Here is a 20,721-nt window from a genome sequence, read left to right as displayed (position 1 = left end):
TCTGAGTCCTTTCACATTATGTGTAGTCTAGTTAATAAAATATTTAAGACTATTGAAATTAAAGGTTTATAATTTGGGGGAGATCAATGTATTACTGCATTACATAACTACAATTAATTAATTAATTAATTAGATTAATTACTTCTCATTAATCAATTAGAAGTAACATTGAATGAATTAAATGTCAGAACTCTGCCTTGACTTGCTCCCATCTAATCAGAACCAAGTTCAGTTTTTCTCTGCGTTGCTTCTCATCCCTCCTTTCCTTTCCACACTCACTGCCACCATCCTAATTCAAGCCCTCATTCCCTAATTCCAATCTCCTCCTCTCAATCTTCCCTGCATACCTCTGCCAGTTTAATCTTCATACAGAATTTTAAAATTTTCTCTCACCTGATGAACAATATTCAGTGGTTCCCAGTTATTTAAAATGCAGTCTAAATTTCCTGATATACGAAGACCATCCAAAAATAATAAGATGTATTAGCTTCGGGGTGGGTAGATAGGCAGGGTACAGGAAAGATTTGATACGGGAGCTTAGTGGTGTCACCAAAGACTCCGTTTCTCTCTGCCTCTTCTCTGTGTCTTCCTCCTTTTGGATTCATCCTAAAGTTGGCTGCATGTTTTGGTCTCAAGGGACTACTAGCAGCTCCTGGGACCTCATGCTTCTCCTTAGCCTGTCACTAGGGGGAAAAAAGTGCTTTGCTTCCCCTAGGTCAAGGGTCTTTGACAGGACCACCTGGGTCACATAGCCACAGTTACTGTGGCAAAAGCGAGGGGATTGCCTTGATTGGTTTAGGCCATTGGGGCCCTTGCTCTGGAGTTGAGAGCAGGGTCAATCCCAACCAGACCTTGGAAACAGGGGTGGAACCTGGGGAGGCCACTACCAGGTCCACTACAGAATCCAATCCGACTTCTATTCTGCACGTGTGTGAATAAATTCCCCTCATCTCAATATTCCAGTATAATGCCCTCTGTCTAGAAACCTGTGTCATGCTTTTGTGCCACGTGCATTTGGTTCTATGCATAACTTCCTAAGAAAGCCTCTCTTCATTGTCTCTTCCTCAGCAAGTGTCAGGATTTCATTTTAGTGCTGCTGCTTCTGCAAAACCCCTGCCACACTCAGCTGCAGTTCCTGCCTTCCTTCCTCCAAACTCACTGTGCTGTATCTCTCCCATGTACTTACCACTTGCTGCCCTATGAACTAAATATTCAGTTGAGACTGCAAGGAATAGTAAAGGTTCTAGAGGATTCAAGTGGCATCCATGAACCTCCTGAAAACTTAATGCATGTGTGAAGATGTTCATTTTTCTGGGGAAAGATTTTATAACTTTCATCAGATTCTCGCAAAGTTCCTTAATGTTAAAAAATGTAAACTCCATGGGTGTTAGAGTTGGACTTTGTATCTCATCTCCATTACTTGCTAGTTGTTACCTTGAGCAAGTTTTATGAGATTACAGCTTTTCAACCCTTAGTTTCCTCAACTGGACAATGGGAAAATTATTATCTACCTTGGGCAAATGGATTGCAGAATGGGTTCTCCACTTGGAGTAATTACAGACAGCCTTTTTAACTTCTCCCTTCCCAAATGCCATGTTCCAAATACAGTGACCTCTCTTCACCTGTCACATAAAAAACAAATGGACTAGGAGTTGTGCATTTATTTGGGTGTTATGAACAAAGGAGCAAGTGGGCCCAAGGAGTCCCCCATTTCCTTCCCTAGACCCTAGGATAGAACATGCTCCTGTCTGGACACTCTGGCCCCAGGGTTGGAGAGCACATGCATGAAGCTGTGAGCCTGCTGGTGCATGGTGGGTATGAGCATGCTGAAGGAGAAGGGTTGAGTCTTAAGGTGTCACCTGACCTGGATGGTGACAGTCTAATTACAGGTCCTAGGCTCAGACTTGTTACATGCTTTTCCCCCTCCCTCATCTTTCTGACCTGGACTGCCTTCTAGCTGGTCCATCTCTATCAAGTCTACAAAAATGGGGTGCTTATTTCTCATTGGCTCTAGCTAAGTCAGTGAGAAGGGATCTAATTACTGTTGGTTCAATTGCATGATCTTAACTAAAGAGGTAAGTCTAGAAAATGATACATTTTCTAGCCAGGTTGCTCATACTGTAATAAAGTTTTCCCTGTTTACTATGTATTTTAAACCAAAATTCAATAATCGAACTATGGGCATTCAACATGGATTATAGACATTTTCGGTAAAGGGGGAAAAAAATTCTCATAACAGTATTTTCTCAATGCATAGGGTAATACCCACCCACTTTTCCATTTTTAAGGAGATTGCCCATATCCTACCCAATTGTGTGATCTAAGGTTAAACAGAAAAAAAAAACAAAAAAAACAAAAAAAGTGTGAATCAAGTTTCTTCTGTTAATACTTTGTAGGTGTAAGATATTTGGCTAATAATTGAATTATATCCAATAAACAATTTTGATGAATAAGTATTAGTTCCTTTCCCCTTTCTAGATTATAAACATACTGCAATTCATCTTACCTCGGAATAAGCACAATTCATGTGCAGTCAGAAGTTTTTTGAGCTGTAGACATTTGGTGGTATGATGAAGTCTTGCTTTCTCTGAGTAGTGGTTTTAAATGCACAAAATAAAATACAGAAATACAAAGGAAACCAATTATGATAATATAGTTATAAAAATATTTTTAAAAGAAAATTTGTAGCATTATGATACACATGCTTCTTTGTTAACTCACTAAATAACTGTGTCCTGTGGTGAGTCTAAAAGCTGCTGTAAATTTCAAGTAATAGAGTGTCAATGATACTTCAAGATGTCTGCCCCAAGTGCAACATGATATGAAAATACCTGTCTGTGATTTCTGTTGGTGAAAAAGCCACAGGTACTATTAATAATACTGTTGCTTGTGACTTATATTTTAATTAAAGGAAATGCCAAAATTCTGTTAGAATTTATTGAAAATAAAGATATAATATCTTTCAAGTTCACAAAGATCCTGAATCTGTCTATAGACTCTTTGTAAGTACATAAGCCCCAGGTTTTAAAAAAAAACTCTGAGTGACTGAGTGGAGAAGTGCTTCCCCCCAACTATGCATGGTTCTGGGTACTGGAAAACTGGATACATACACAGAGGAGTTGGTCAGGGTCGCCATTCTCCTTGATGTCACAGTCCAGCCAGAGGGGACAAGTAACTGACAGGATGTGATAAGCTACAATGGACCTCCCAACCAGCGCCAAAGTGGAGAGAGATTGGGGAAAAGGAGGCATTCCAAAGGAGGTGAAAAGTCATGATAGGTGGGCTTGTAATAAGCCACTCCTCCATTTTTCTTCACTGTGCATTGAAACAAAATCACAGTGACCACGTGCAGTTTTATATACTTGCACTAAAATGTGCTACTCATATTCTCTGTGTGGCATGTGAACCTTGTGAATGTTTCAGCATAGACAAAAAATTCTTTTTCTTCCAATGCAATAGCTGTAATTAAGTCTTAGTATTATGCAGTTCACTTGCCCAATATTAGTTACCTTTCTGCTCCATCCTTTCCAGCTTATTTCTTATCATTTGTTGCATCAGACCTGCTTGAGCCTATGATTTTTGCCAACAAAGTCCTATCTATGAAAGAAATATTTTTTTCTTAGATATTACATATTGTTTTAAATATCCTTTTTCTAAGATCAATTTAAAATGTTTTATGTTCTTTTAATGCATCTTCCTTCTTGGTATTTTCTTACTTTGTTTTCTTTTTTTGTTGTTGTTCAGTGTGACAAATGGCGGGAAGACAACACTGGCTAAGAATTTGCAGAAACGCCTTCCAAACTGCAGTATCATATCTCAGGATAATTTCTTTAAGGTATCTATAAAACTTCTCAGATAATTTATTTAACCAAAAGAAGTCATAGTAGCAAAGTTAATTGAATTACATCCAAAAGCATTTGCTGAGTGATTGTGCTTTTGTAGTGAAGGGAGGCTCAATGCAGTAGTGTTAGTTCTCCACTAGATGGCACACTTACGGGAGCTAATCTTTGATTTTATTTATCCTCACCATCCAAAGCATTTGTTAAAATAAAGGTTTATCAACTCTTCATTCTATGATTGCATTATTTCTGCACTGCACAGTTTTTATGGGTACTTTATTATTTTTCCAGCCAGAGTCTGAGATAGAGACAGATGAAAATGGATTTCTTCAGTATGATGGTAAGTAGATGAGCTTACAAAACATTATGCAATAATGTTTGTTTCCTTTTTCAAACCCAAATAACTTTGCTATCTCTGAAGAGAGTCTCAAAATAAGTTTAAATTATGTTGCTGTACTTTAAGCATGCTTTTGTACGGGTTTCTGATTTATGTTCAGCTATTTAAATAAATGAAACTTTTTCCCACTTTTATAGTTAAAACTGAAAACATTGGAAAATAAATTTTTCTTTTGAAGGTGGGGTAAGGTGGGTCTCTGTTAGTCTACTCCTCTTGCTTGTAGCGAACTTTAGGGCTCTCTATCTTCTGAGCTTACTTTCTCAGTGACCAAGGTACTGAGTCTTTTCACTGCTCAAAAAGAATAGTGAATATTTTTTAGATGGATTCACTTTACCCTCTTGCCCAGTCTAACACTGCTTTGAAGCCAGCGGAGTAAAGTCCATCAGAAAAACATCTATATAGACCTGCAAAGGAATGTCATACTAGTAAACTATATTTAATGGTCTTATCAACATTTATAATTAACAAGATGATCATTGAGTGCTTATGCAAACTAGCAATAGAGAGAGCTCTCTTAAAGAGCCATAAAATTTGTTCTTTATTTTTAACTTTGATAACCTTGGAGGAAAAATGTTGTGTAATCAGTTCTTACAGAAACATGATAGTTTTAAAAGAGGCAAAATCCTTGACTGGCTATCTATTCTTGTGTCTTGAGCTGCAGCTAGGATATTTTTTTCTTCTCTCCCCCTTTTCTAAACATTATTAAGGAAGATTATTACAAAGTAAGAGTTAAACAAGGAAAAACGGTTTTCAACAATTGACGAAGAATTATTCCTAATCTAAATAAGTTCTTACAAACTGATAAGAAAAACACTAATATCCCAATTGAAAAATGTCCAATGATGTGAATAATAATTCACAGAAGCAAAAGGTTATATGATTAATGAATGTACAATAAAAAGTCAACCTCAAAATAGTCAAGGGGGGCTTCCCTGGTGGCACAGTGGTTGAGAGTCCGCCTGCCGATGCAGGGGACACGGGTTCGTGCCCCGGTCCGGGAGGATCCCACGTGCTGCGGAGCGGCTGGGCCCGTGAGCCATGGCCGCTGAGCCTGCGCGTCCGGAGCCTGTGCTCCGCGGCGGGAGAGGCCACAACGGTGAGAGGCCCGCGTAACAGCAAAAAAAAAAGTAGTCAAGGAAATTCTCTGGCGGCCCAGTGATTAGGACTTGGTGCTTTCACTGCCAGCGCCCGGGTTCGATCCCTGGTTGGGGAACTAAGATCTCGCATACTGCACAGTGTGGCCAAATTTTTTTTAAAATTTGAAAAAGAAAAGTAGTCAAAGAATTATAACTTATTTTTTCCTCACTTACCTAATAAACAGATTTTTAAAAGATTAATAATTAGTAATGGCATAGGCCAAATAAAACAAAAACCTTTTCTGGAAAGGAGGTTGAGCACATGTCCTAAAGACAGTAAAATATTCATGCCATGTGTTCAGGTGTCCCACTTCCAGGAATCTGTCTTAAGGAGAAATCTGAACTTTTAGGTAAATGTACAAATTTAAGGTAAGTCAAGGTAATGTCGAAATCTTTGTGATAACTACCAAAACAGTAGTTTTAAAGTATATAGCTATCAGTACTTCCCTGGTGGCACAGTGGTTAAGACCCCGCGCTTCCAACACAGGGGGCCCGGGTTCGTTCCCTGCTCAGGGAAATAGATCCCACATGCATGCCTCAACTAAGAGTTTGCACACCACAACTAAGGAGCTCACCTGCCGCAACTAAGGAGCACGCCTGCCGCAAATAAATGAAATAAATATTTTTAAAAATAATAACAATAGTAATAAAATATATAGCTATCACATTTATAAGTAGGTAGAATCATTAAAATATAGCTGATAAATGCAAAAGAAGTAAAAAACAGAACTAAAATATCAAAGGATGGTGGAAAAATAGAAGATGATAGTAAAATGATAGCTTAAATCAAACATATCAGTAGCTATATTAAGTTAAATTAACTAAAATGAAATACTCAAAAGTTGTCAGACTGGATTTTTTTAAAAAGCCAACTATAAGCTCCTTATAAGAGATATATTTAAACATTAGGATATAGAAAAGTAAATAGTAAAAGGCTAGAAAAAGATATACCATGCAAATACCTACTGAAAGAAAATTAGTATAACTGTACTAATATCAGACAAAGTAAAATTTAAGGCAAAGAGTATTACTAGAGATAAAGAGAGCTCAATGAATCAATTCAACTGGAATGTAAAAAATCTAAAATTTGTATGCACTTAATAATAATGACCTCAAAATACATTAAGCAAAAACTGACAAAGCTAAGAGGACAAATAGACAAATCTATAAGTATTGTGGGAGACTTTAATACAATTTTCTCAGTAACTTATGGAACAAACTGACAAAAATTATGAGTCTAACAGATTTGAACAACACAACAAACTTGACCAAACTAACATATATAGAACATGTACCCAACAACAGCAGAATACACATTTTTTTCTGCAAGAATGCATGGAACATTAACCAAAATGGAAGGCATACACAAGGACATGGAACAAGTCCTGATACATTTCAAGGTATTGAAGTAATATAGAGATATCTTCTAATCACAGAGAACTGAATTAGAAATCAATAGCAAAAGAGTAAATAGTAAATTCCCAAGTGTTTGAAAATTAATCAGTACCTTTTGTCTGATTCTTAAAAACTTTTTCTTATGCAAAATTTTAAACATATACAAAGAAAGGCGGAAAAGTATAATGAACTCTCATGAATTCACCATCCTGCTTTTAAAATGATGAACTCTTGGCCAATTATATTTCATCCATACCCTCACCCTCCTGCTCCTTCTATATTATTTTGAAGCAAATTCCAGACATCATCACATTTGATCTGAAGCAAAACACTTCTGTATATCCCATGGGTCACAGAATAAATCACAATGAAAATTAGAAAATATTTTTAACTGAATGATAGTGGAAATACATTAAAACTGATGGTACTTCTGGTTCCAGCCAAGATGGCTTGGCCCCATTCCTTGCTATTCCTCCCTCTTATTACTAAAAACCACGGATGGAATACAACAAAAAGGAAAAACTCTGAAAGAGAGAAGACTGACTGGGGGCTTTGGATCTTGAGGAATGACATAGCTATGAGTTTCCTGTTTGATTTTTGTTTTTTGTCTGTCTCTCATATATCTGGAAGGGGGTGACTGGTGATGGAGAAGTGTACAACATGGAACCATCAATAGGTACAACCCAAAATTCCCAAGAAACCTGTTCCCTATAGTCAAAGGACTAGAAAAAGGGTGGCCTAACAGAATAGAAAATTAATTTGTTAATATCCACCTTACTGTAGGCAAACAAAAGGAAAAACCAACTTCCCCTCATGGTGTTAGCAGGGCCTAGTGGAGGGCTAGACTTTTGGACCCATCAGCACCAGCAAGGTATGGTGAGTTGGCTTTCCACATCGTCATAGGGATCATATCAGTGGTGCCAAACGGAGCTGAACTTCCACACCTACCTGGCAGCAAAGAGACCGAATAAGGCAGTGTGAGGTAGTGCTAGTTGGCACTCCACTTTCCTTAACCAGGCAGTGTCAACTACTGTCAGCAGGACCCACTTGAGAGCTGAACTTCTATCCTCACTGAGCTGTAATGAAGCCACACCCGCATGCTTTCCTCTTTTCCCCCCACAGTCACCCCCCACCTCAGTATTGGTGAGGCCCAGCAGGCAGCTGAACATCCACCCCACCTGGACTTGCACACTACACCTAAACAGGGACACTGCCTGCAAAAAAAAAGATTAAATAGGATCCAGAGCCTCATAGCATGATACCCAAAATTTCCAGGATGAGACTAAAAATCATTTGTCATATTAAGAACCAGGCAACTTTCAACTTGAATGAGAAAAGACAATTAGACACTAACACTGTAAGGACACGGATGCTGGAATTCTGACAAGGACTTTAAAGCAGTATTCATAAAAAGGCTTCAGTGAGCATTTGTGACCATTCTTTTTTTTTTTTTTTTTTTCTGGTACGCGGGCCTCTCACTGTTGTGGCCTCTCCCATTGCGGAGCACAGGCTCTGGACGCGCAGGCTCAGCGGCCATGGCTCACAGGCCCAGCCGCTCCGCGGCATGTGGGATCTTCTCAGACCAGGTCACGAACCCGTGTCCCATGCATCGGCAGGTGGACTCTCAACCACTGCGCCACCAGGGAAGCCCTGTGACCATTCTTGAATCAAGTGAAAAATTAGAAAGCCTTAACAAAGAAAGAGAAGATGTGAAAAAGAACCAAATAGAAATTTTAGAACTGAAAACTGATACAATAATTGAAATTTTAAAACTCACTGGATGGGTGTAACAGCAGTATAAATATGACAGAGGAAAGAATCAGTGAACTTCAAGACAGAACAATAGAAATTATTCAGTCTGAACAAGCAAGAGAAAGTAGACTGAAAAGAAATGAACAGAGGGACTTCCCTGGTGGTGCAGTGGTTAAGAATCCACCTGCCAGTGCAGGTTACAAGGGTTCAATCCTTGGTTCGGGAAGGTCCCACATGCCGTGGAGCAGCTAAGTCCGTGCACTACAACTACTGAGCCTGCTCTCTAGAGCCTGCGAGCCACAACTGTTGAGCCCACACGTCACAACTACTGAAGCCCACATGCCCTAGAACCCTCACACTGCAACTACTGAGCACATGTGCCACAACTACTGAAGCTCACGTGCTCTAGGGCCTGCATGCTGCAACTACTGAGCCTGCATGCTGCAACTACTGAAGCCCATGCACCTAGAGCCTGTGCTCTGCAAAAAGAGAAGCTACCACAATAAGAATCCTGTGTACCACAATGAATAGTAGCCCCCACTTGCCGCAACCAGAGAAAGCCCGCATGCAGCAATGAAGACACAAAGCAGGCAAAAAAAAAAAATGAACAGAAATGTGGGACAATAATGAAAGATCTAACATTTATATCATTGGAAGCTCAGAAGGAGAGGAGGAGTGGTGCTGAAAAAGTATTCAAATAAGTAATGATGTAAAACATCTCAAATTTGGCATAAGACATAAACCTACAAGTTGAAGAATCTGAGTGATCCTCAAAAAAATTAAATAAGACTGATCAATAAAAAAAATAGAGAAGGCACAAATTACATATATCAAAACCAAAAAGGTTAATATCACTACAAATCCTGCAAACATTAAAAAGATGAGGATATTATGAAGAATTTTATGCAAATAAATTTGAAAACTTAAATGAAATTGACTGTCTTACCAAATGCAAATTAACCAAAAAAAAACCAGAATAAAAGAGAAAATCTTAATAGCTCTATATCTTTTAAATGAATTAATTCATAATTTTAAAACCTTCCACTAAAAAACCTTTAAGAACAGATGGCTCAGTTCAGTCATTCTGGAGTGGGGCTGAGAATTTGCATTTCTAATAAGTTTTCAGTTGATGCTGATGCTGCTAGTGTAGATAACATGCTTTGAGAATCACTGTTATAGGGTACTTTTCTAGCATTAACAACTGTAAACTCTAAAAGTATGCACATTTTAGAATTTGAATGTGACATACTTGTATCCTTTGTAAATTCTTTTAATGATTTTCCTCCTCTTATTTATCTGTAAGAGCTCTTTATATATTAAAGATATCCATTCTTTGCCAAATACATTGCAGGTATTTTCACCAGTGTGTCATATCTTTCAAACTAATTTATAAATATTTTGTTATCCAAAAATGTTAAACTTTTATATAGTCAAGGGGGAATAGAAGTTATAAATAAAGCAATGAGTTTATAATTGTCAAAGCTGGTAATGGGGACATGGGAGTTCATTGTACTCTATGCTCTACTTTTGTATATGTTTAAAATTTTCCAGGAGTTTCCTGGTGGTGCAGTGGTTAAGAATCTGCCTGCCAATGCAGGGGACGCAGGTTTGAGCCCTGGTCCGGGAAGATCCCACATGCCGCGGAGCAACTAAGCCTGTGTGCCACAACTACTGAGCCTGCGCTCTAGAGCCCAAGAGCCACAACTACTGAAGCCTGCACGCCTAGAGCCCGTGCTCTGCAACAACAGAAGCCACTGCGATGAGACGCCCTCGCACCACAACAGAGTAGTCCCTGCTCGCAGCAGCTAGTGAAAGCCCACGTGCAGCAACAAAGACCCAGTGCAGCCAAAAATAAATAAATAGATAAATAAAATTTTCCAGAATGAAAATATATCAAGCATACCACTTTATCAATATTAGAGTTTATATTTTTTGTCTAAAACATTTGTTAATTTGGTGTTTTTTTAGTCTTAGCTGCGGCGCACAGGCTCTTAGTTGCGGTGCACAGGCTCTGCATTGTGGTGCGTGGGCTTCTCTCTAGTTGTGGCATGTGGGCTCCTCTCTAGTTAGAGCACGTGGACTCAGTAGTTGCGGCACGTGAGCTCTCTGGTTGTGGCACGCAGGCTCTAGAGCGCTCAGACTCAGTTGCCCCGCAGCATGTGGGATCTTAGTTCCCAGACCAGGGATCGAACCCGTGTCCCCTACATTGGAAGGCAGATTCTTAACCACTGGACCACCAGGAAAGTCCCTAATTAGGTGTTTTGAAGGGTAAATAAAATAGTGTTATTTTATATATTTATAGACCACTGGCTGTACTCATCATAAAAAGCCACAGTGTAAAACTTTTGTTGTATTGATTTCATATTTTTGTGTTTGTTTGAAGTGCTTGAAGCACTTAACATGGAGGAAATGATGTCCGCCATTTCCCGCTGGATGGAAAGCGCAGCACACCCTCTGGCATCAAGAGACAGGGGAAACACTGAGGAAATTCCCATCTTAATTATCGAAGGTTTCCTTCTCTATAATTACAAGTAAGCATTCCCCACTCTAATATTGACTCTGAATGAATGGGAAAAAAAAACTTTGTGCACTAAATATGCTGTTAATTTAGGCCCCTTGACACTATATGGAATAGAAGCTATTTTCTGACCATTCCGTATGAAGAATGTAAGAGGAGGAGGAGGTAAGTTTTGAAATTGCCTTTGTGGATTGTAATTCAAAAGACAAACTTTAGGAAAAACGAGGAAACAGCATTATTGAGCAATGTGTATATGTCATTTTTCAAGCAAGAGAAGCCTCAATTCTTCATACAAAGAGCAAGACCTTTTTCCATAAATGGTCACCCACATGGAGTAATGCAAATTACTTTTCTAAGAAAAGGCTCTTGTACAAGCTCTTTGGCTTATCTTTCCTAAATCCTCATATGAAGCAATCCCATGTTGATTATGGTTTTAAATTAGGGGGCCTGTATTCTGCTACAGCCACAGAGAACACCGATTAGTTTAAAGCTTACTACAACATATGAGTATCTCTGTCATTATTTACATTAACATTTGTCTCTCAATTCTTCTATAAATCACTAGAGGGGGGAAATAATTATGAATGGTAGTGAATTAGAGTTCATTTTTTAGATCAGGGGACTGAATCCATTGGGTGTTGTCTTTGTAACTGGCATTGAGTCTAAAAAGTGTAGTCGTAATCCTGTTTAGACTCAGTCTCTGAGTGATTTCCCCGTTGTCCTGACCATTATTTTACTTTATCAATTGTGTTTATGTCAACCTAAAGTTTCCTACGTATTTTGATAGTACAAGGATCTACGAGCCTCCAGACACCCCAGGGTACTTTGAGGGCCACGTGTGGCCCATGTATCTAAAGCACAGAAAAGAAATAGAGAACATCTCATGGGAAATCGGTAAGTGCCTTTTCTTCCCTCGCGGAAGGCTTTTTACTTGTCATTGCCTCAAAGTACACAAAAGAAAGGACTTTAGAAGGCATTTTTCTCATGTATTAGATTATAAAAGGACACTTTAAGCTAGAACGCTCTGGGATCCCCCTTTTCCACACTGGCTCTCCTGCCTTCTGTTTCTCTATGGCTCTTGTGAAAGTTTGTCAACTTCTAGATGGTCATTCATTCAGCAAATATTGATTGAATGCCTTCCCTGTACGAGGCACTACCCTGGTGATATCAAGGGAAATAAGGCAGACTCAGTCTCTACTCTTATGAACCAGCATTCTGTCAGGAAAATGGATGTTAAATGGATGACGCACAAGATTATCCTTTTTAGCTGTGCTGAGTACTGTGACACTGAGCTTCAGGGGGACCGCCCAAGTCTCAGCAATCCGGGAAGGCTTCCTTGAGGAAGCCATATTTAAGCGAGATGATAGATATAACTGGACAAAGGGAGGTAACTTGGGGAGATAGAAGGTCACCCCAGATGGTGGGTATGGTGCATGAAAAGACCAAGGGGCACCAGAAGGAAGGTTGTGGTAGAGAAAGCCAAGGCAAGAGGTGATGTTGCTGATAGAGGAAGGGTCCAAACCCTGCAAGGCCATAGACCAGTTAAGGACTTAGGTCATTATCCTAAGGAAAGTGGGAAGCCCTGTACAGAGAGGCTTTATACAAGGATATGGTAGATATAAAATTTTTGTTTTAGTAAGATCCCTCTGGCTATGTGAAGGGTAGATGTAGAGGGTGCAATATTGGACATATGTACTCAGAAGAACTGCGTGATAGGATAGTCATGGAGGGTGCAGGCAACTGAGGTGGCAAGGACAACAGCTCAGGAATTGGCAGGCATTATTTCAGAAAATAGGAAAAAGTGAAGGAGTCGCAGATTTGCAAGGAGGAATGCGAGTCTGTTTCGCACATAATGAAGTTGAGATGCCTGAGGGACTTAAAGCAGTGATTTAGAAATAAATATCTGGATCTATGGGCCTGGGCCAAGAACAGATCCTTGGGATATAGAGTACCACATGGAGAAGATGCAGGAGGCTGGAGAGAGAAGGGTTTTGGATGGGGTAGAGCAATCAAAACTGACGTATCTTTTCAGAATAAAGGGAGTTGCGCATATTGTGAGAAGCCTCGTGGCCTCTTTGGTAGCTACAGAAAGCACACAGGGCCTCCCCATGATCTGGCGGCTATTATGATCCCTTCTTCAGTCCAGTTCAACCCCTCTTCCCCATCCACAGAGCCTCTCATAACATTCTGGCCACACCACTCCCAACATGGACCATTGGTTGCAGGGAAGTCTTCTTACTACCCCTCTCTCTCTCCATCTAAAATGCAAATCCAACCATGCTCCTACCTTGCTTAAATACCTTCAAAGAGTCTCCAGCCCTTCAGTATAAAATCCAAACAGCCAGACCTCAAGGCCACTGAAGACTAAGGCACAGCTCTAAAATCTCATCTCTATACTGTTCCTGCCTCCCCACATTCTAGCCTTTCCAAACTGAGCATCTTTTCCTTAACAGGCAAAGTTCCTCCTACCTCCCTAACCTCTGCAGTTTTCTGACTAGAAGGCCCTTTCTTTCCTTTAACCTACATAACTTCTGCTTTTTATCCCAAACTGACTATGCCAGTTTTGTTAAAAATATATATCTCATGGGCCTGGAGAATTCAGATTCAGTACACATGTGAACTCAGACCCCCTGCATGGTTTAAGAAGCCTCACAGGTGATCCTGATGTATAAGTAAGCTCAAGAACTACTCCCTTAAGTGGTTTCTTTTTCTTTCTTTCTTTTTTCTTTTTTTTTGCCATGCTGTGCAGCTTGTGGGAGCTTAGTTCCCGGACCAGGATTGAACCTGGAGTCCTAACCAGTGCACTGCCGGGGAATTCCATAAATGATTGTTTTGAGAAGGGACCTCTTCAGTGCTCCTAAAGTACCATATGCACAGTGCCACTTAACTCTGTTTCTTTCTTTTTTAATTTTCACATCAGCTAGTTTGAATTTTCTCTGCAATAAATCAAAATTTCTTACCCATTGTACCTGGCTGTGATATACTTCTCTCTTTAATGGCTATTAATTTCTTTTTAAGTTATGTTCCTGGGTTCTTTGGTTAAACCTATTGGTGTTCTCAAGAGATGCCAAGTGCCAGAGTAAGCATCCTGTATTAATAAGCCTGTTAGCATTTAAACTGCTCTCTTTTCCCCCTTCTCAGTTTACCTAGATGGAACAAAATCTGAAGAGGACCTCTTTTCACAAGTGTATGAAGACCTAATGCAAGAACTAGCAAAGCAAAAGTGTAAGTATTGTCCAATCAAAGTGGATTGTGAAGGAGCAGCCAGGAGAAATAGTTCATTACATACCCAAGAATGGTATACCAGACAGCTAATGTAGGAGTGATTGTATCTATTCATGCATTGCTTTGAAGATAGTACAGAATCAGACACTCTGAATGGGTCTAGGGACTTGATTACTTGGTGAGTTTTTTTTTAAGGGTGAAAATATTCACCCTTTGTTATATCTCTTAATGATATTTATGTTATTTAGTTTAAAATTTTTAGTAGATGGCTGTTATTTCAATGGGACTGAAATTATCCTTTGAGTCTAGTGAAGTTAAAATGCTGGTGATCTTCTTTTAATATGTATAAAGTTCCCTTTCTCATTTATTCCTCCTAAAGATTTTTCATAAATTCTATTTTCCCAAAATAAACAAAAAATTTTTTTAATTACTTACTGAGTGTTTCTTCAAGGTTTTCATATCAGACAATACATTTTGCCAGTGACAGAAATCCTCCTAAATCTGGCTTAAGCAGAAATAAAGTACAGGAGTGGCAGTGGCTTCAGGCTCAGCTGTATTAAGGAGCTCATGTGGGGTCCTCATGGTTTTGCCTCAATTTCATTTTCTGTTTGGGTATATTTTGAAGTCAGTCTGTCTCTCCACTGACAGATATGATGTCTTTTGGCAACACCATCCTCCTAGGTCCAACAGCCCCAGTAAAAAGACAGTTTATTCTTTTTCAAGATTGTCTATGAGTTGATAAATGTTGAAGCTGGGTGTTGAGTACAGGGGGTCTATATAGTATTCTCACTCGTTTTGCATATGTTTAAAATTCTTTATTTTGAACATTTTTTAAAGCAGTTTTCCATTTTAGCCCAGTGGAAAAGTCCCAGGAAAGATTTTGATTGGTCCTGCTTGGGTCACATGACTTTTGCTAAACCAGTCACTATGCCTGAGGAGATGGTTTATTCTGATTGGCTAGGACTGGATCATGTACTCATCTTGTAATTGAGTACCTCTCCTAAGACCTCCTGACTTAAGGGGAGAAATTCCCCAAGGGAAAGCAGGGCAGGAGGTAGAAACCAGAAGAAGAAAGATGACAAAGTGTGCTGGGAAAACAAAACTATAGATCTAGCTGTTTCATTGGAACTGTTTGAACTAAAAGGGTTTTCATGGCTAAAATACAAAATGCAGTCATCAGCTGGCTCAAGAGATGACGTATGAGCCAGTTTGGCAGTGAAGAATATTGCATGCTCTTTTGGTGAGAAACAAATCCCCCAGTCCAAATCTCAAAATCTCTCAATAAGAATTAGATTTCCTGTGCCCTCAGTAAATGCCTATCTGACTAGCAGTCTAAGCCCAGCCAGGCGGCTCACTGATCCTGACACATTCCCAATTTCAGGATCAGCCCTTCATGTAGACATGAACCTATTTAAAGAAATTTCAGGACCATATTAAAATTTCTTCCTTTAAGTGGAACTTAAAATCCTTGCCAGGAGCTGATTCACTTTGTTATAAAGCAGAAACTAACACACCATTGTAAAGCAATTATACTCCAATAAAGATGTTTAAAAAAAAAAAAAAATCCTTGCCTGCTCAGGTATGCCTGCTCACCCCTGCCATCTGTTACTCTGATAGGCCTCCCATAATGAAGCTCAGGCACCAGCATAAGTGGATACAGAGTGTAGGGTGAAGCCAGGGGCTCAGCCTTTGTAAACGATAGCACCTGAGCCAGAGCCACTTCTCTGAGAGTTATTGGCTTCCTTGCTGACCTTGATAAGATACTTATTGGATGTTTCAGCAGTTGGACATCTGTACCTTTCCATCCTCTCAATAATGGCTAATGCTTGGGTCCAATTTTCCTTTAATGACCGAGTCACACGCTGAAGTTTGCCCTTATGATCCACCTGCTGATAAAAGTAAAGGAGCCTCGGGACTTCCCTGGTAGCACAGTGGTTAAGAATCCGCCTGCCAGTGCAGGGGTCATGGGTTCGATCCCCGGTCTGGGAAGATCCCACATGCCGCGGAGCAACTAAGCCCCTGAGCCTCAACTAAGCCCCTGAGCCGCAAGTGAGCCTGCACTCTAGAGCCCTCGTGCCACAACTGCTGAAGACCGCGCGCCTAGGGCCCGTGCTGCGCGACAAGAGAAGCCACCGCAATGAGAAGCCCGCGCACCGCAACGAAGAGTAGCCCCCACTCGCCGCAACTAAATAAATTTATTTATTTATTTATTTATTTATTTATAAAAAAATGAAGGAGGCTTGATCGTGTAGCTCAGGCAAATTGCACCTAATTCCATACCAAGTGCCAGCTTGTGCTGTCTGGTCCGAGGCCCAAGAATAGCTGGCATGTTTTGATGAGGGCTGAAAGCCCACAGCAAAGTACATTTCTATGTGTGTGACACCCTCCTCTTTCCTTGCCTACATCCTAGAGGTTTGTAAGGAAGTATTCCTTTGTAAGGCTATCTTCCTTGTGTTCAAGATATTGCATAAAGCTTAAAAAGAAAAAAAAATAATAGCAAAATGTTAGAAAAGACGTAAAATCCAAAGAAGATCAGCTTTTCCTACCTCCAAGATCTACGTTCATTTTTTCCAGTTGCATAAATAAGTTACTGCATTATTTATGACACATCACATTTCCCAGTTCTTTCAACCACAGTACCTGCCAAAGCCAGCCTGGAGGGATCCTTAGCATAGCCTGGTTTAACCCTCAGTATGGGTCTGAGCTAGCCAGGAGACCTTTCCAATGTTTCAGTCGACTACACCTCCAGCTTCTGATAGCATCTCATAAACTGTTTAACTAATTTTCTATTCTAAGCATATAGAATCATAATTGTGATTAAGTAATAATAATGAAAGGCAAACAACAAAGATTGAATTTAATTATTAATGAAACAAATAACCCAGGAGAGTAAGTTTATAAAGTTATATGTTTAATCCTTATTTAAATCCAGACTTTGAGGCAAAATCTAATCATTACCTATTCTCCCTATGACAAGGCTACCAGGAACATTCAAACTCCCTTTAAATAAAATGTTTATTTTCATCTCATTATAAAAACATAATAATTTTTTAAAATTTTTAATCTTTTAGGGAGAAAATAATCACCTATATTCCCACCAATCATCACTGTTAACATTTTGATAAGTACATATCCAATGTTTTTGCTATTCCCATCAGTCTTTTATATGGTTACATGGTTTACATAGTTAATTGCCATGCTTACTTTTGTTTTTAAATTAGTATTTAATATTTAATAAGCTTTATAGAGTCCATTATGTAATGAAACTGAATAAGACTAAATAGTTCTCCCAGTTGAAGGATTCAAGGCTGAGTTCTGTTTTGCTCGTTAAAAGTAAATTATAAGACCTGACGGTGACATCTTACTACAGAAGAAAGATGTCAAATCAAAGGAACAAACATTGTAAAATAAAAATTTAATAAAATGAATTTGGGGTATTTTTCTATATTGAATTTAAAATAGTTTCCGGTTACAAAGTAATAGTAGTATAATTATATAGTATAATATCCAAATTAACAAAATTATTGAACCATTTCCCAATTGTTGGATATTTTGTGTTGTTAGAAAGCTTTTTACATTGACAAATAACATGCGGTAAAAATATCTACACAAATTACTGGTTTTCTTCTTCTTGAATTAAAATTTTTCAGAAGTAGCACTTGCTTGGTCAAAGAGTATCATCATTTTTATATTTTACATGCTTCAAAGATTAAATAGTATCCTAAAATAGGTGTGCTTTTCCAGCATGAGATATGTAATAAGAATGCGGTAGGCTTATCACTGAGTTTCTAAGCCAAAGTCACTAAGTATTCAGCAAGGCTTCCTTACTTTAAATAAATAAAAAATATTAAAAAAATAAAGATTGAAGGTAAGAATACTTCTTTCCTCAAACCAAGGATAACATTCCAAAACAAGACTTCTACTGTACCAGCCACCTTTTGTGTTTTTCTTCTAGTTCTCAAATTATTTCATTCTTTGAAGTCAAGGATTATTATATCAATTGCAGATGATATTGGATATCTGATAGCTGAAAATAGGCTTAAATTTAACACAAGGATTAAATGAATGAGACTTGGACTCTATTTAGTTCTTTACAGAAAACCAGCATTTCTTGCCCCACAATCCCTGTAATCTTAACATCCTTAGATGTTAGTGTGAAGATTTAATAAAATGACTATTGGAATTCTCCATTAATTTCTTTTCTATTTATAATTATTCCCCAGGTCTGCAAGTGACAGCGTAGAGTTGGAATGCGCTGAATCCTTCCTGGAGTGAATTAGGAAATTCAAAGGAAGCTATGCAAGAACCTTAACCAAGATACAATGTGTACTTCGGTATGATGACAGCCTGTTGTTTTGTTTATTTGTTTCTCTGTTTGTTCTATCACACATGATTTCCTTAACACATGGAAAAGTAAGTAGTTATCCATGACAATGGACAGGAATTTACTTTAACTTTGTTCTCACTCCAGGAAGTACAAGACACAGCATAGCTCACAAAGAGTGAGTCAGTTTCTCTAGACCAGTGATTGTCAAACTCTTCTGAATGGGACCCGGAGTAAGGAATAAGATATAGATCACAATCCAGTATATATGTAATCTATTGATGTGTGTGTTTGTGTGTATGTATCTATATGTGTTACGTGTATCATATCAAGAATTATAAAATATTTACCTCACATACAATGTACTCTTGATATTTCTCTATTTTTAATTTTTTAAAAATATTGGTTACCATCCCATACCAATGCCCACCTCCTGCAAATAAAGGGATTACCAGGAGTAGTCATATTGGTAATCATATTGAATAAATCAACAATTTGCCAACAGTATCTTTTTTGTGTTTTGTCCTTGTTGCCGCTGTTACTGTTTTTTATGTGTCTGAAACCACTGAATCATTTGTGTCACTTATGTTGAGACTTTGTTACAAATAAGGTTTTTATGTGCATGTTTTATTTTGTTTTTGTCAAACCGTTGGCCTAAAATAGCAGAAATAAGTTACAGTTACTTCAGTGATATGTAATACAGGGGAGCTTTCATTGAAAAACACAACGGGAGATCTGTATAATCGTATCATTTTTTGAGGCCTCATTCAATGCTGGAAGTTAAATTAGTGATCAACTTGTTATTTATTAATAATAGATAGATTGCTCACACCCTCTCAGTCCTTACAAATATAAAATATATTCTTACATTGACTTTAAACATTCTCTACAGACTCATCTGATTAGCACTCAGAATTTAGAAATTTGTAACTAGCTTACACTCACCCATGACTAGGGGGTTTTTTGGTCACACACACTGAAAAAAAAAAAAAATCTGGGCTCAAATTAAGTTCATCCTTTTAATAGCTATATGTCTTTGATCAAACCATTTAAAGTCTATACTTCCTCTTCATAAGAAGGGGATATCAACAGTGCTTAGTGTGGGTTTAGTGGAGAGTAAGGATAAAGTTCACAATCCTTCATATGGCCCCCAAGACATTCCCTGATCTAGCTTATGAGTGCCTCTCTACCCTCATTTCCAGTCACTCAACCCACTGCTGTTCAGCCATTGGGACCTCCTCTCCTCAAACTTACCAGGACCCTTCCTGCTTCACAGCAGGCTCATGTGCTGCTCCCGATATTTAGAGCAAACTTCTGCAACCCTTCCCTCCAATTAGTCTGCTAACTCCTCCTCCTTCAGAAGATGCTGCTTCTCAGAGGATTCCCTCCTCCTTGCCCCGCCCTCATAGGGGCTCTCAAAGTTCTACTTTTCCTTCAAAGCGTTAATCACAATTGTAGTTATACTGCTGCTTACAGAATCACTCATTTAGTGGCTGTCTCTCCAGCTAGACTGCAAGCTGCTTGAAGGCAGGACCTACCTCTGTGACTTAATTACAAACACACCCCTGCTAACTAGCACAGTGTCTGGCACATAATGAACACAATAAATGTTGGGTACTTGTTATAAATTACTACTATGTCAGGAATGAGTTCACATGCAAGCAACGTGTTACTTGACTAATAGTAGCTTATTGGGGTTTATTATTTTTACATAACCAAGAATTATGGGTTAGAGTTAGGGTTAGGGTTAGGGTTAGCATTGTCAGATTTAGGGGGAAAAAAAACAAAAAGAAAATTAGAGGGCATACAGTTAAATTTGAATTTCAGATAAACTATAAATAACATTTTAGGGTAAGTCCCAAATATTACATATTGAAGACCTGTTTTTCTGAAATTTAGCAACTTTAAAGTGTTATGGAAAAGCCAGGGTCTTTCATCCTTGCCTTCGGAGCTACCCCAGGAGGTCACAGGAAGGCAGCAGAAGCTCCCCGCACAGTGTCAATTATAAAGGCAGGAAGCTGGGTAGAGGACGCACAGCCAGCCGCAGGCCTTCCAGAGTCACCCAGCAGTGACCCCAACAGCCAGAACTGCCTCCATGGCCACTTCTCACTGAAAGAGAGGCTGGGAAGAGGCGT

The 20,721-nt window shown here is 38.9% G+C and overlaps 1 protein-coding gene across 4 annotated transcripts in view; it reads left to right on the top strand.

The window, feature by feature from the left end:
• Positions 1-19,093, top strand: part of NMRK1 (nicotinamide riboside kinase 1) — a 32,814-nt gene extending 13,721 nt beyond the window's left edge. For 3 of the 4 annotated variants that reach the window (XM_004276378.3, XM_033440258.2, XM_033440257.2), the window contains 7 exons: positions 3,745-3,835; positions 4,131-4,179; positions 10,903-11,050; positions 11,131-11,202; positions 11,825-11,931; positions 14,179-14,262; positions 18,486-19,093. In XM_004276378.3, coding sequence (XP_004276426.1) covers positions 3,745-3,835; positions 4,131-4,179; positions 10,903-11,050; positions 11,131-11,202; positions 11,825-11,931; positions 14,179-14,262; positions 18,486-18,505 — 571 coding nt within the window. In that variant the 3' untranslated portion in view covers positions 18,506-19,093. The remainder of the gene's footprint in view (positions 1-3,744; positions 3,836-4,130; positions 4,180-10,902; positions 11,051-11,130; positions 11,203-11,824; positions 11,932-14,178; positions 14,263-18,485) is intronic. The other variant, XM_004276379.3, reaches the window with a different exon arrangement.
• Positions 19,094-20,721: the final 1,628 nt, after the last annotated feature.

The sequence above is a fragment of the Orcinus orca genome, chromosome 6 (assembly GCF_937001465.1).
Source record: "Orcinus orca chromosome 6, mOrcOrc1.1, whole genome shotgun sequence".
Taxonomy (NCBI): domain Eukaryota; kingdom Metazoa; phylum Chordata; class Mammalia; order Artiodactyla; family Delphinidae; genus Orcinus; species Orcinus orca.
This window is presented reverse-complemented; position numbering and strand designations above follow the sequence as displayed.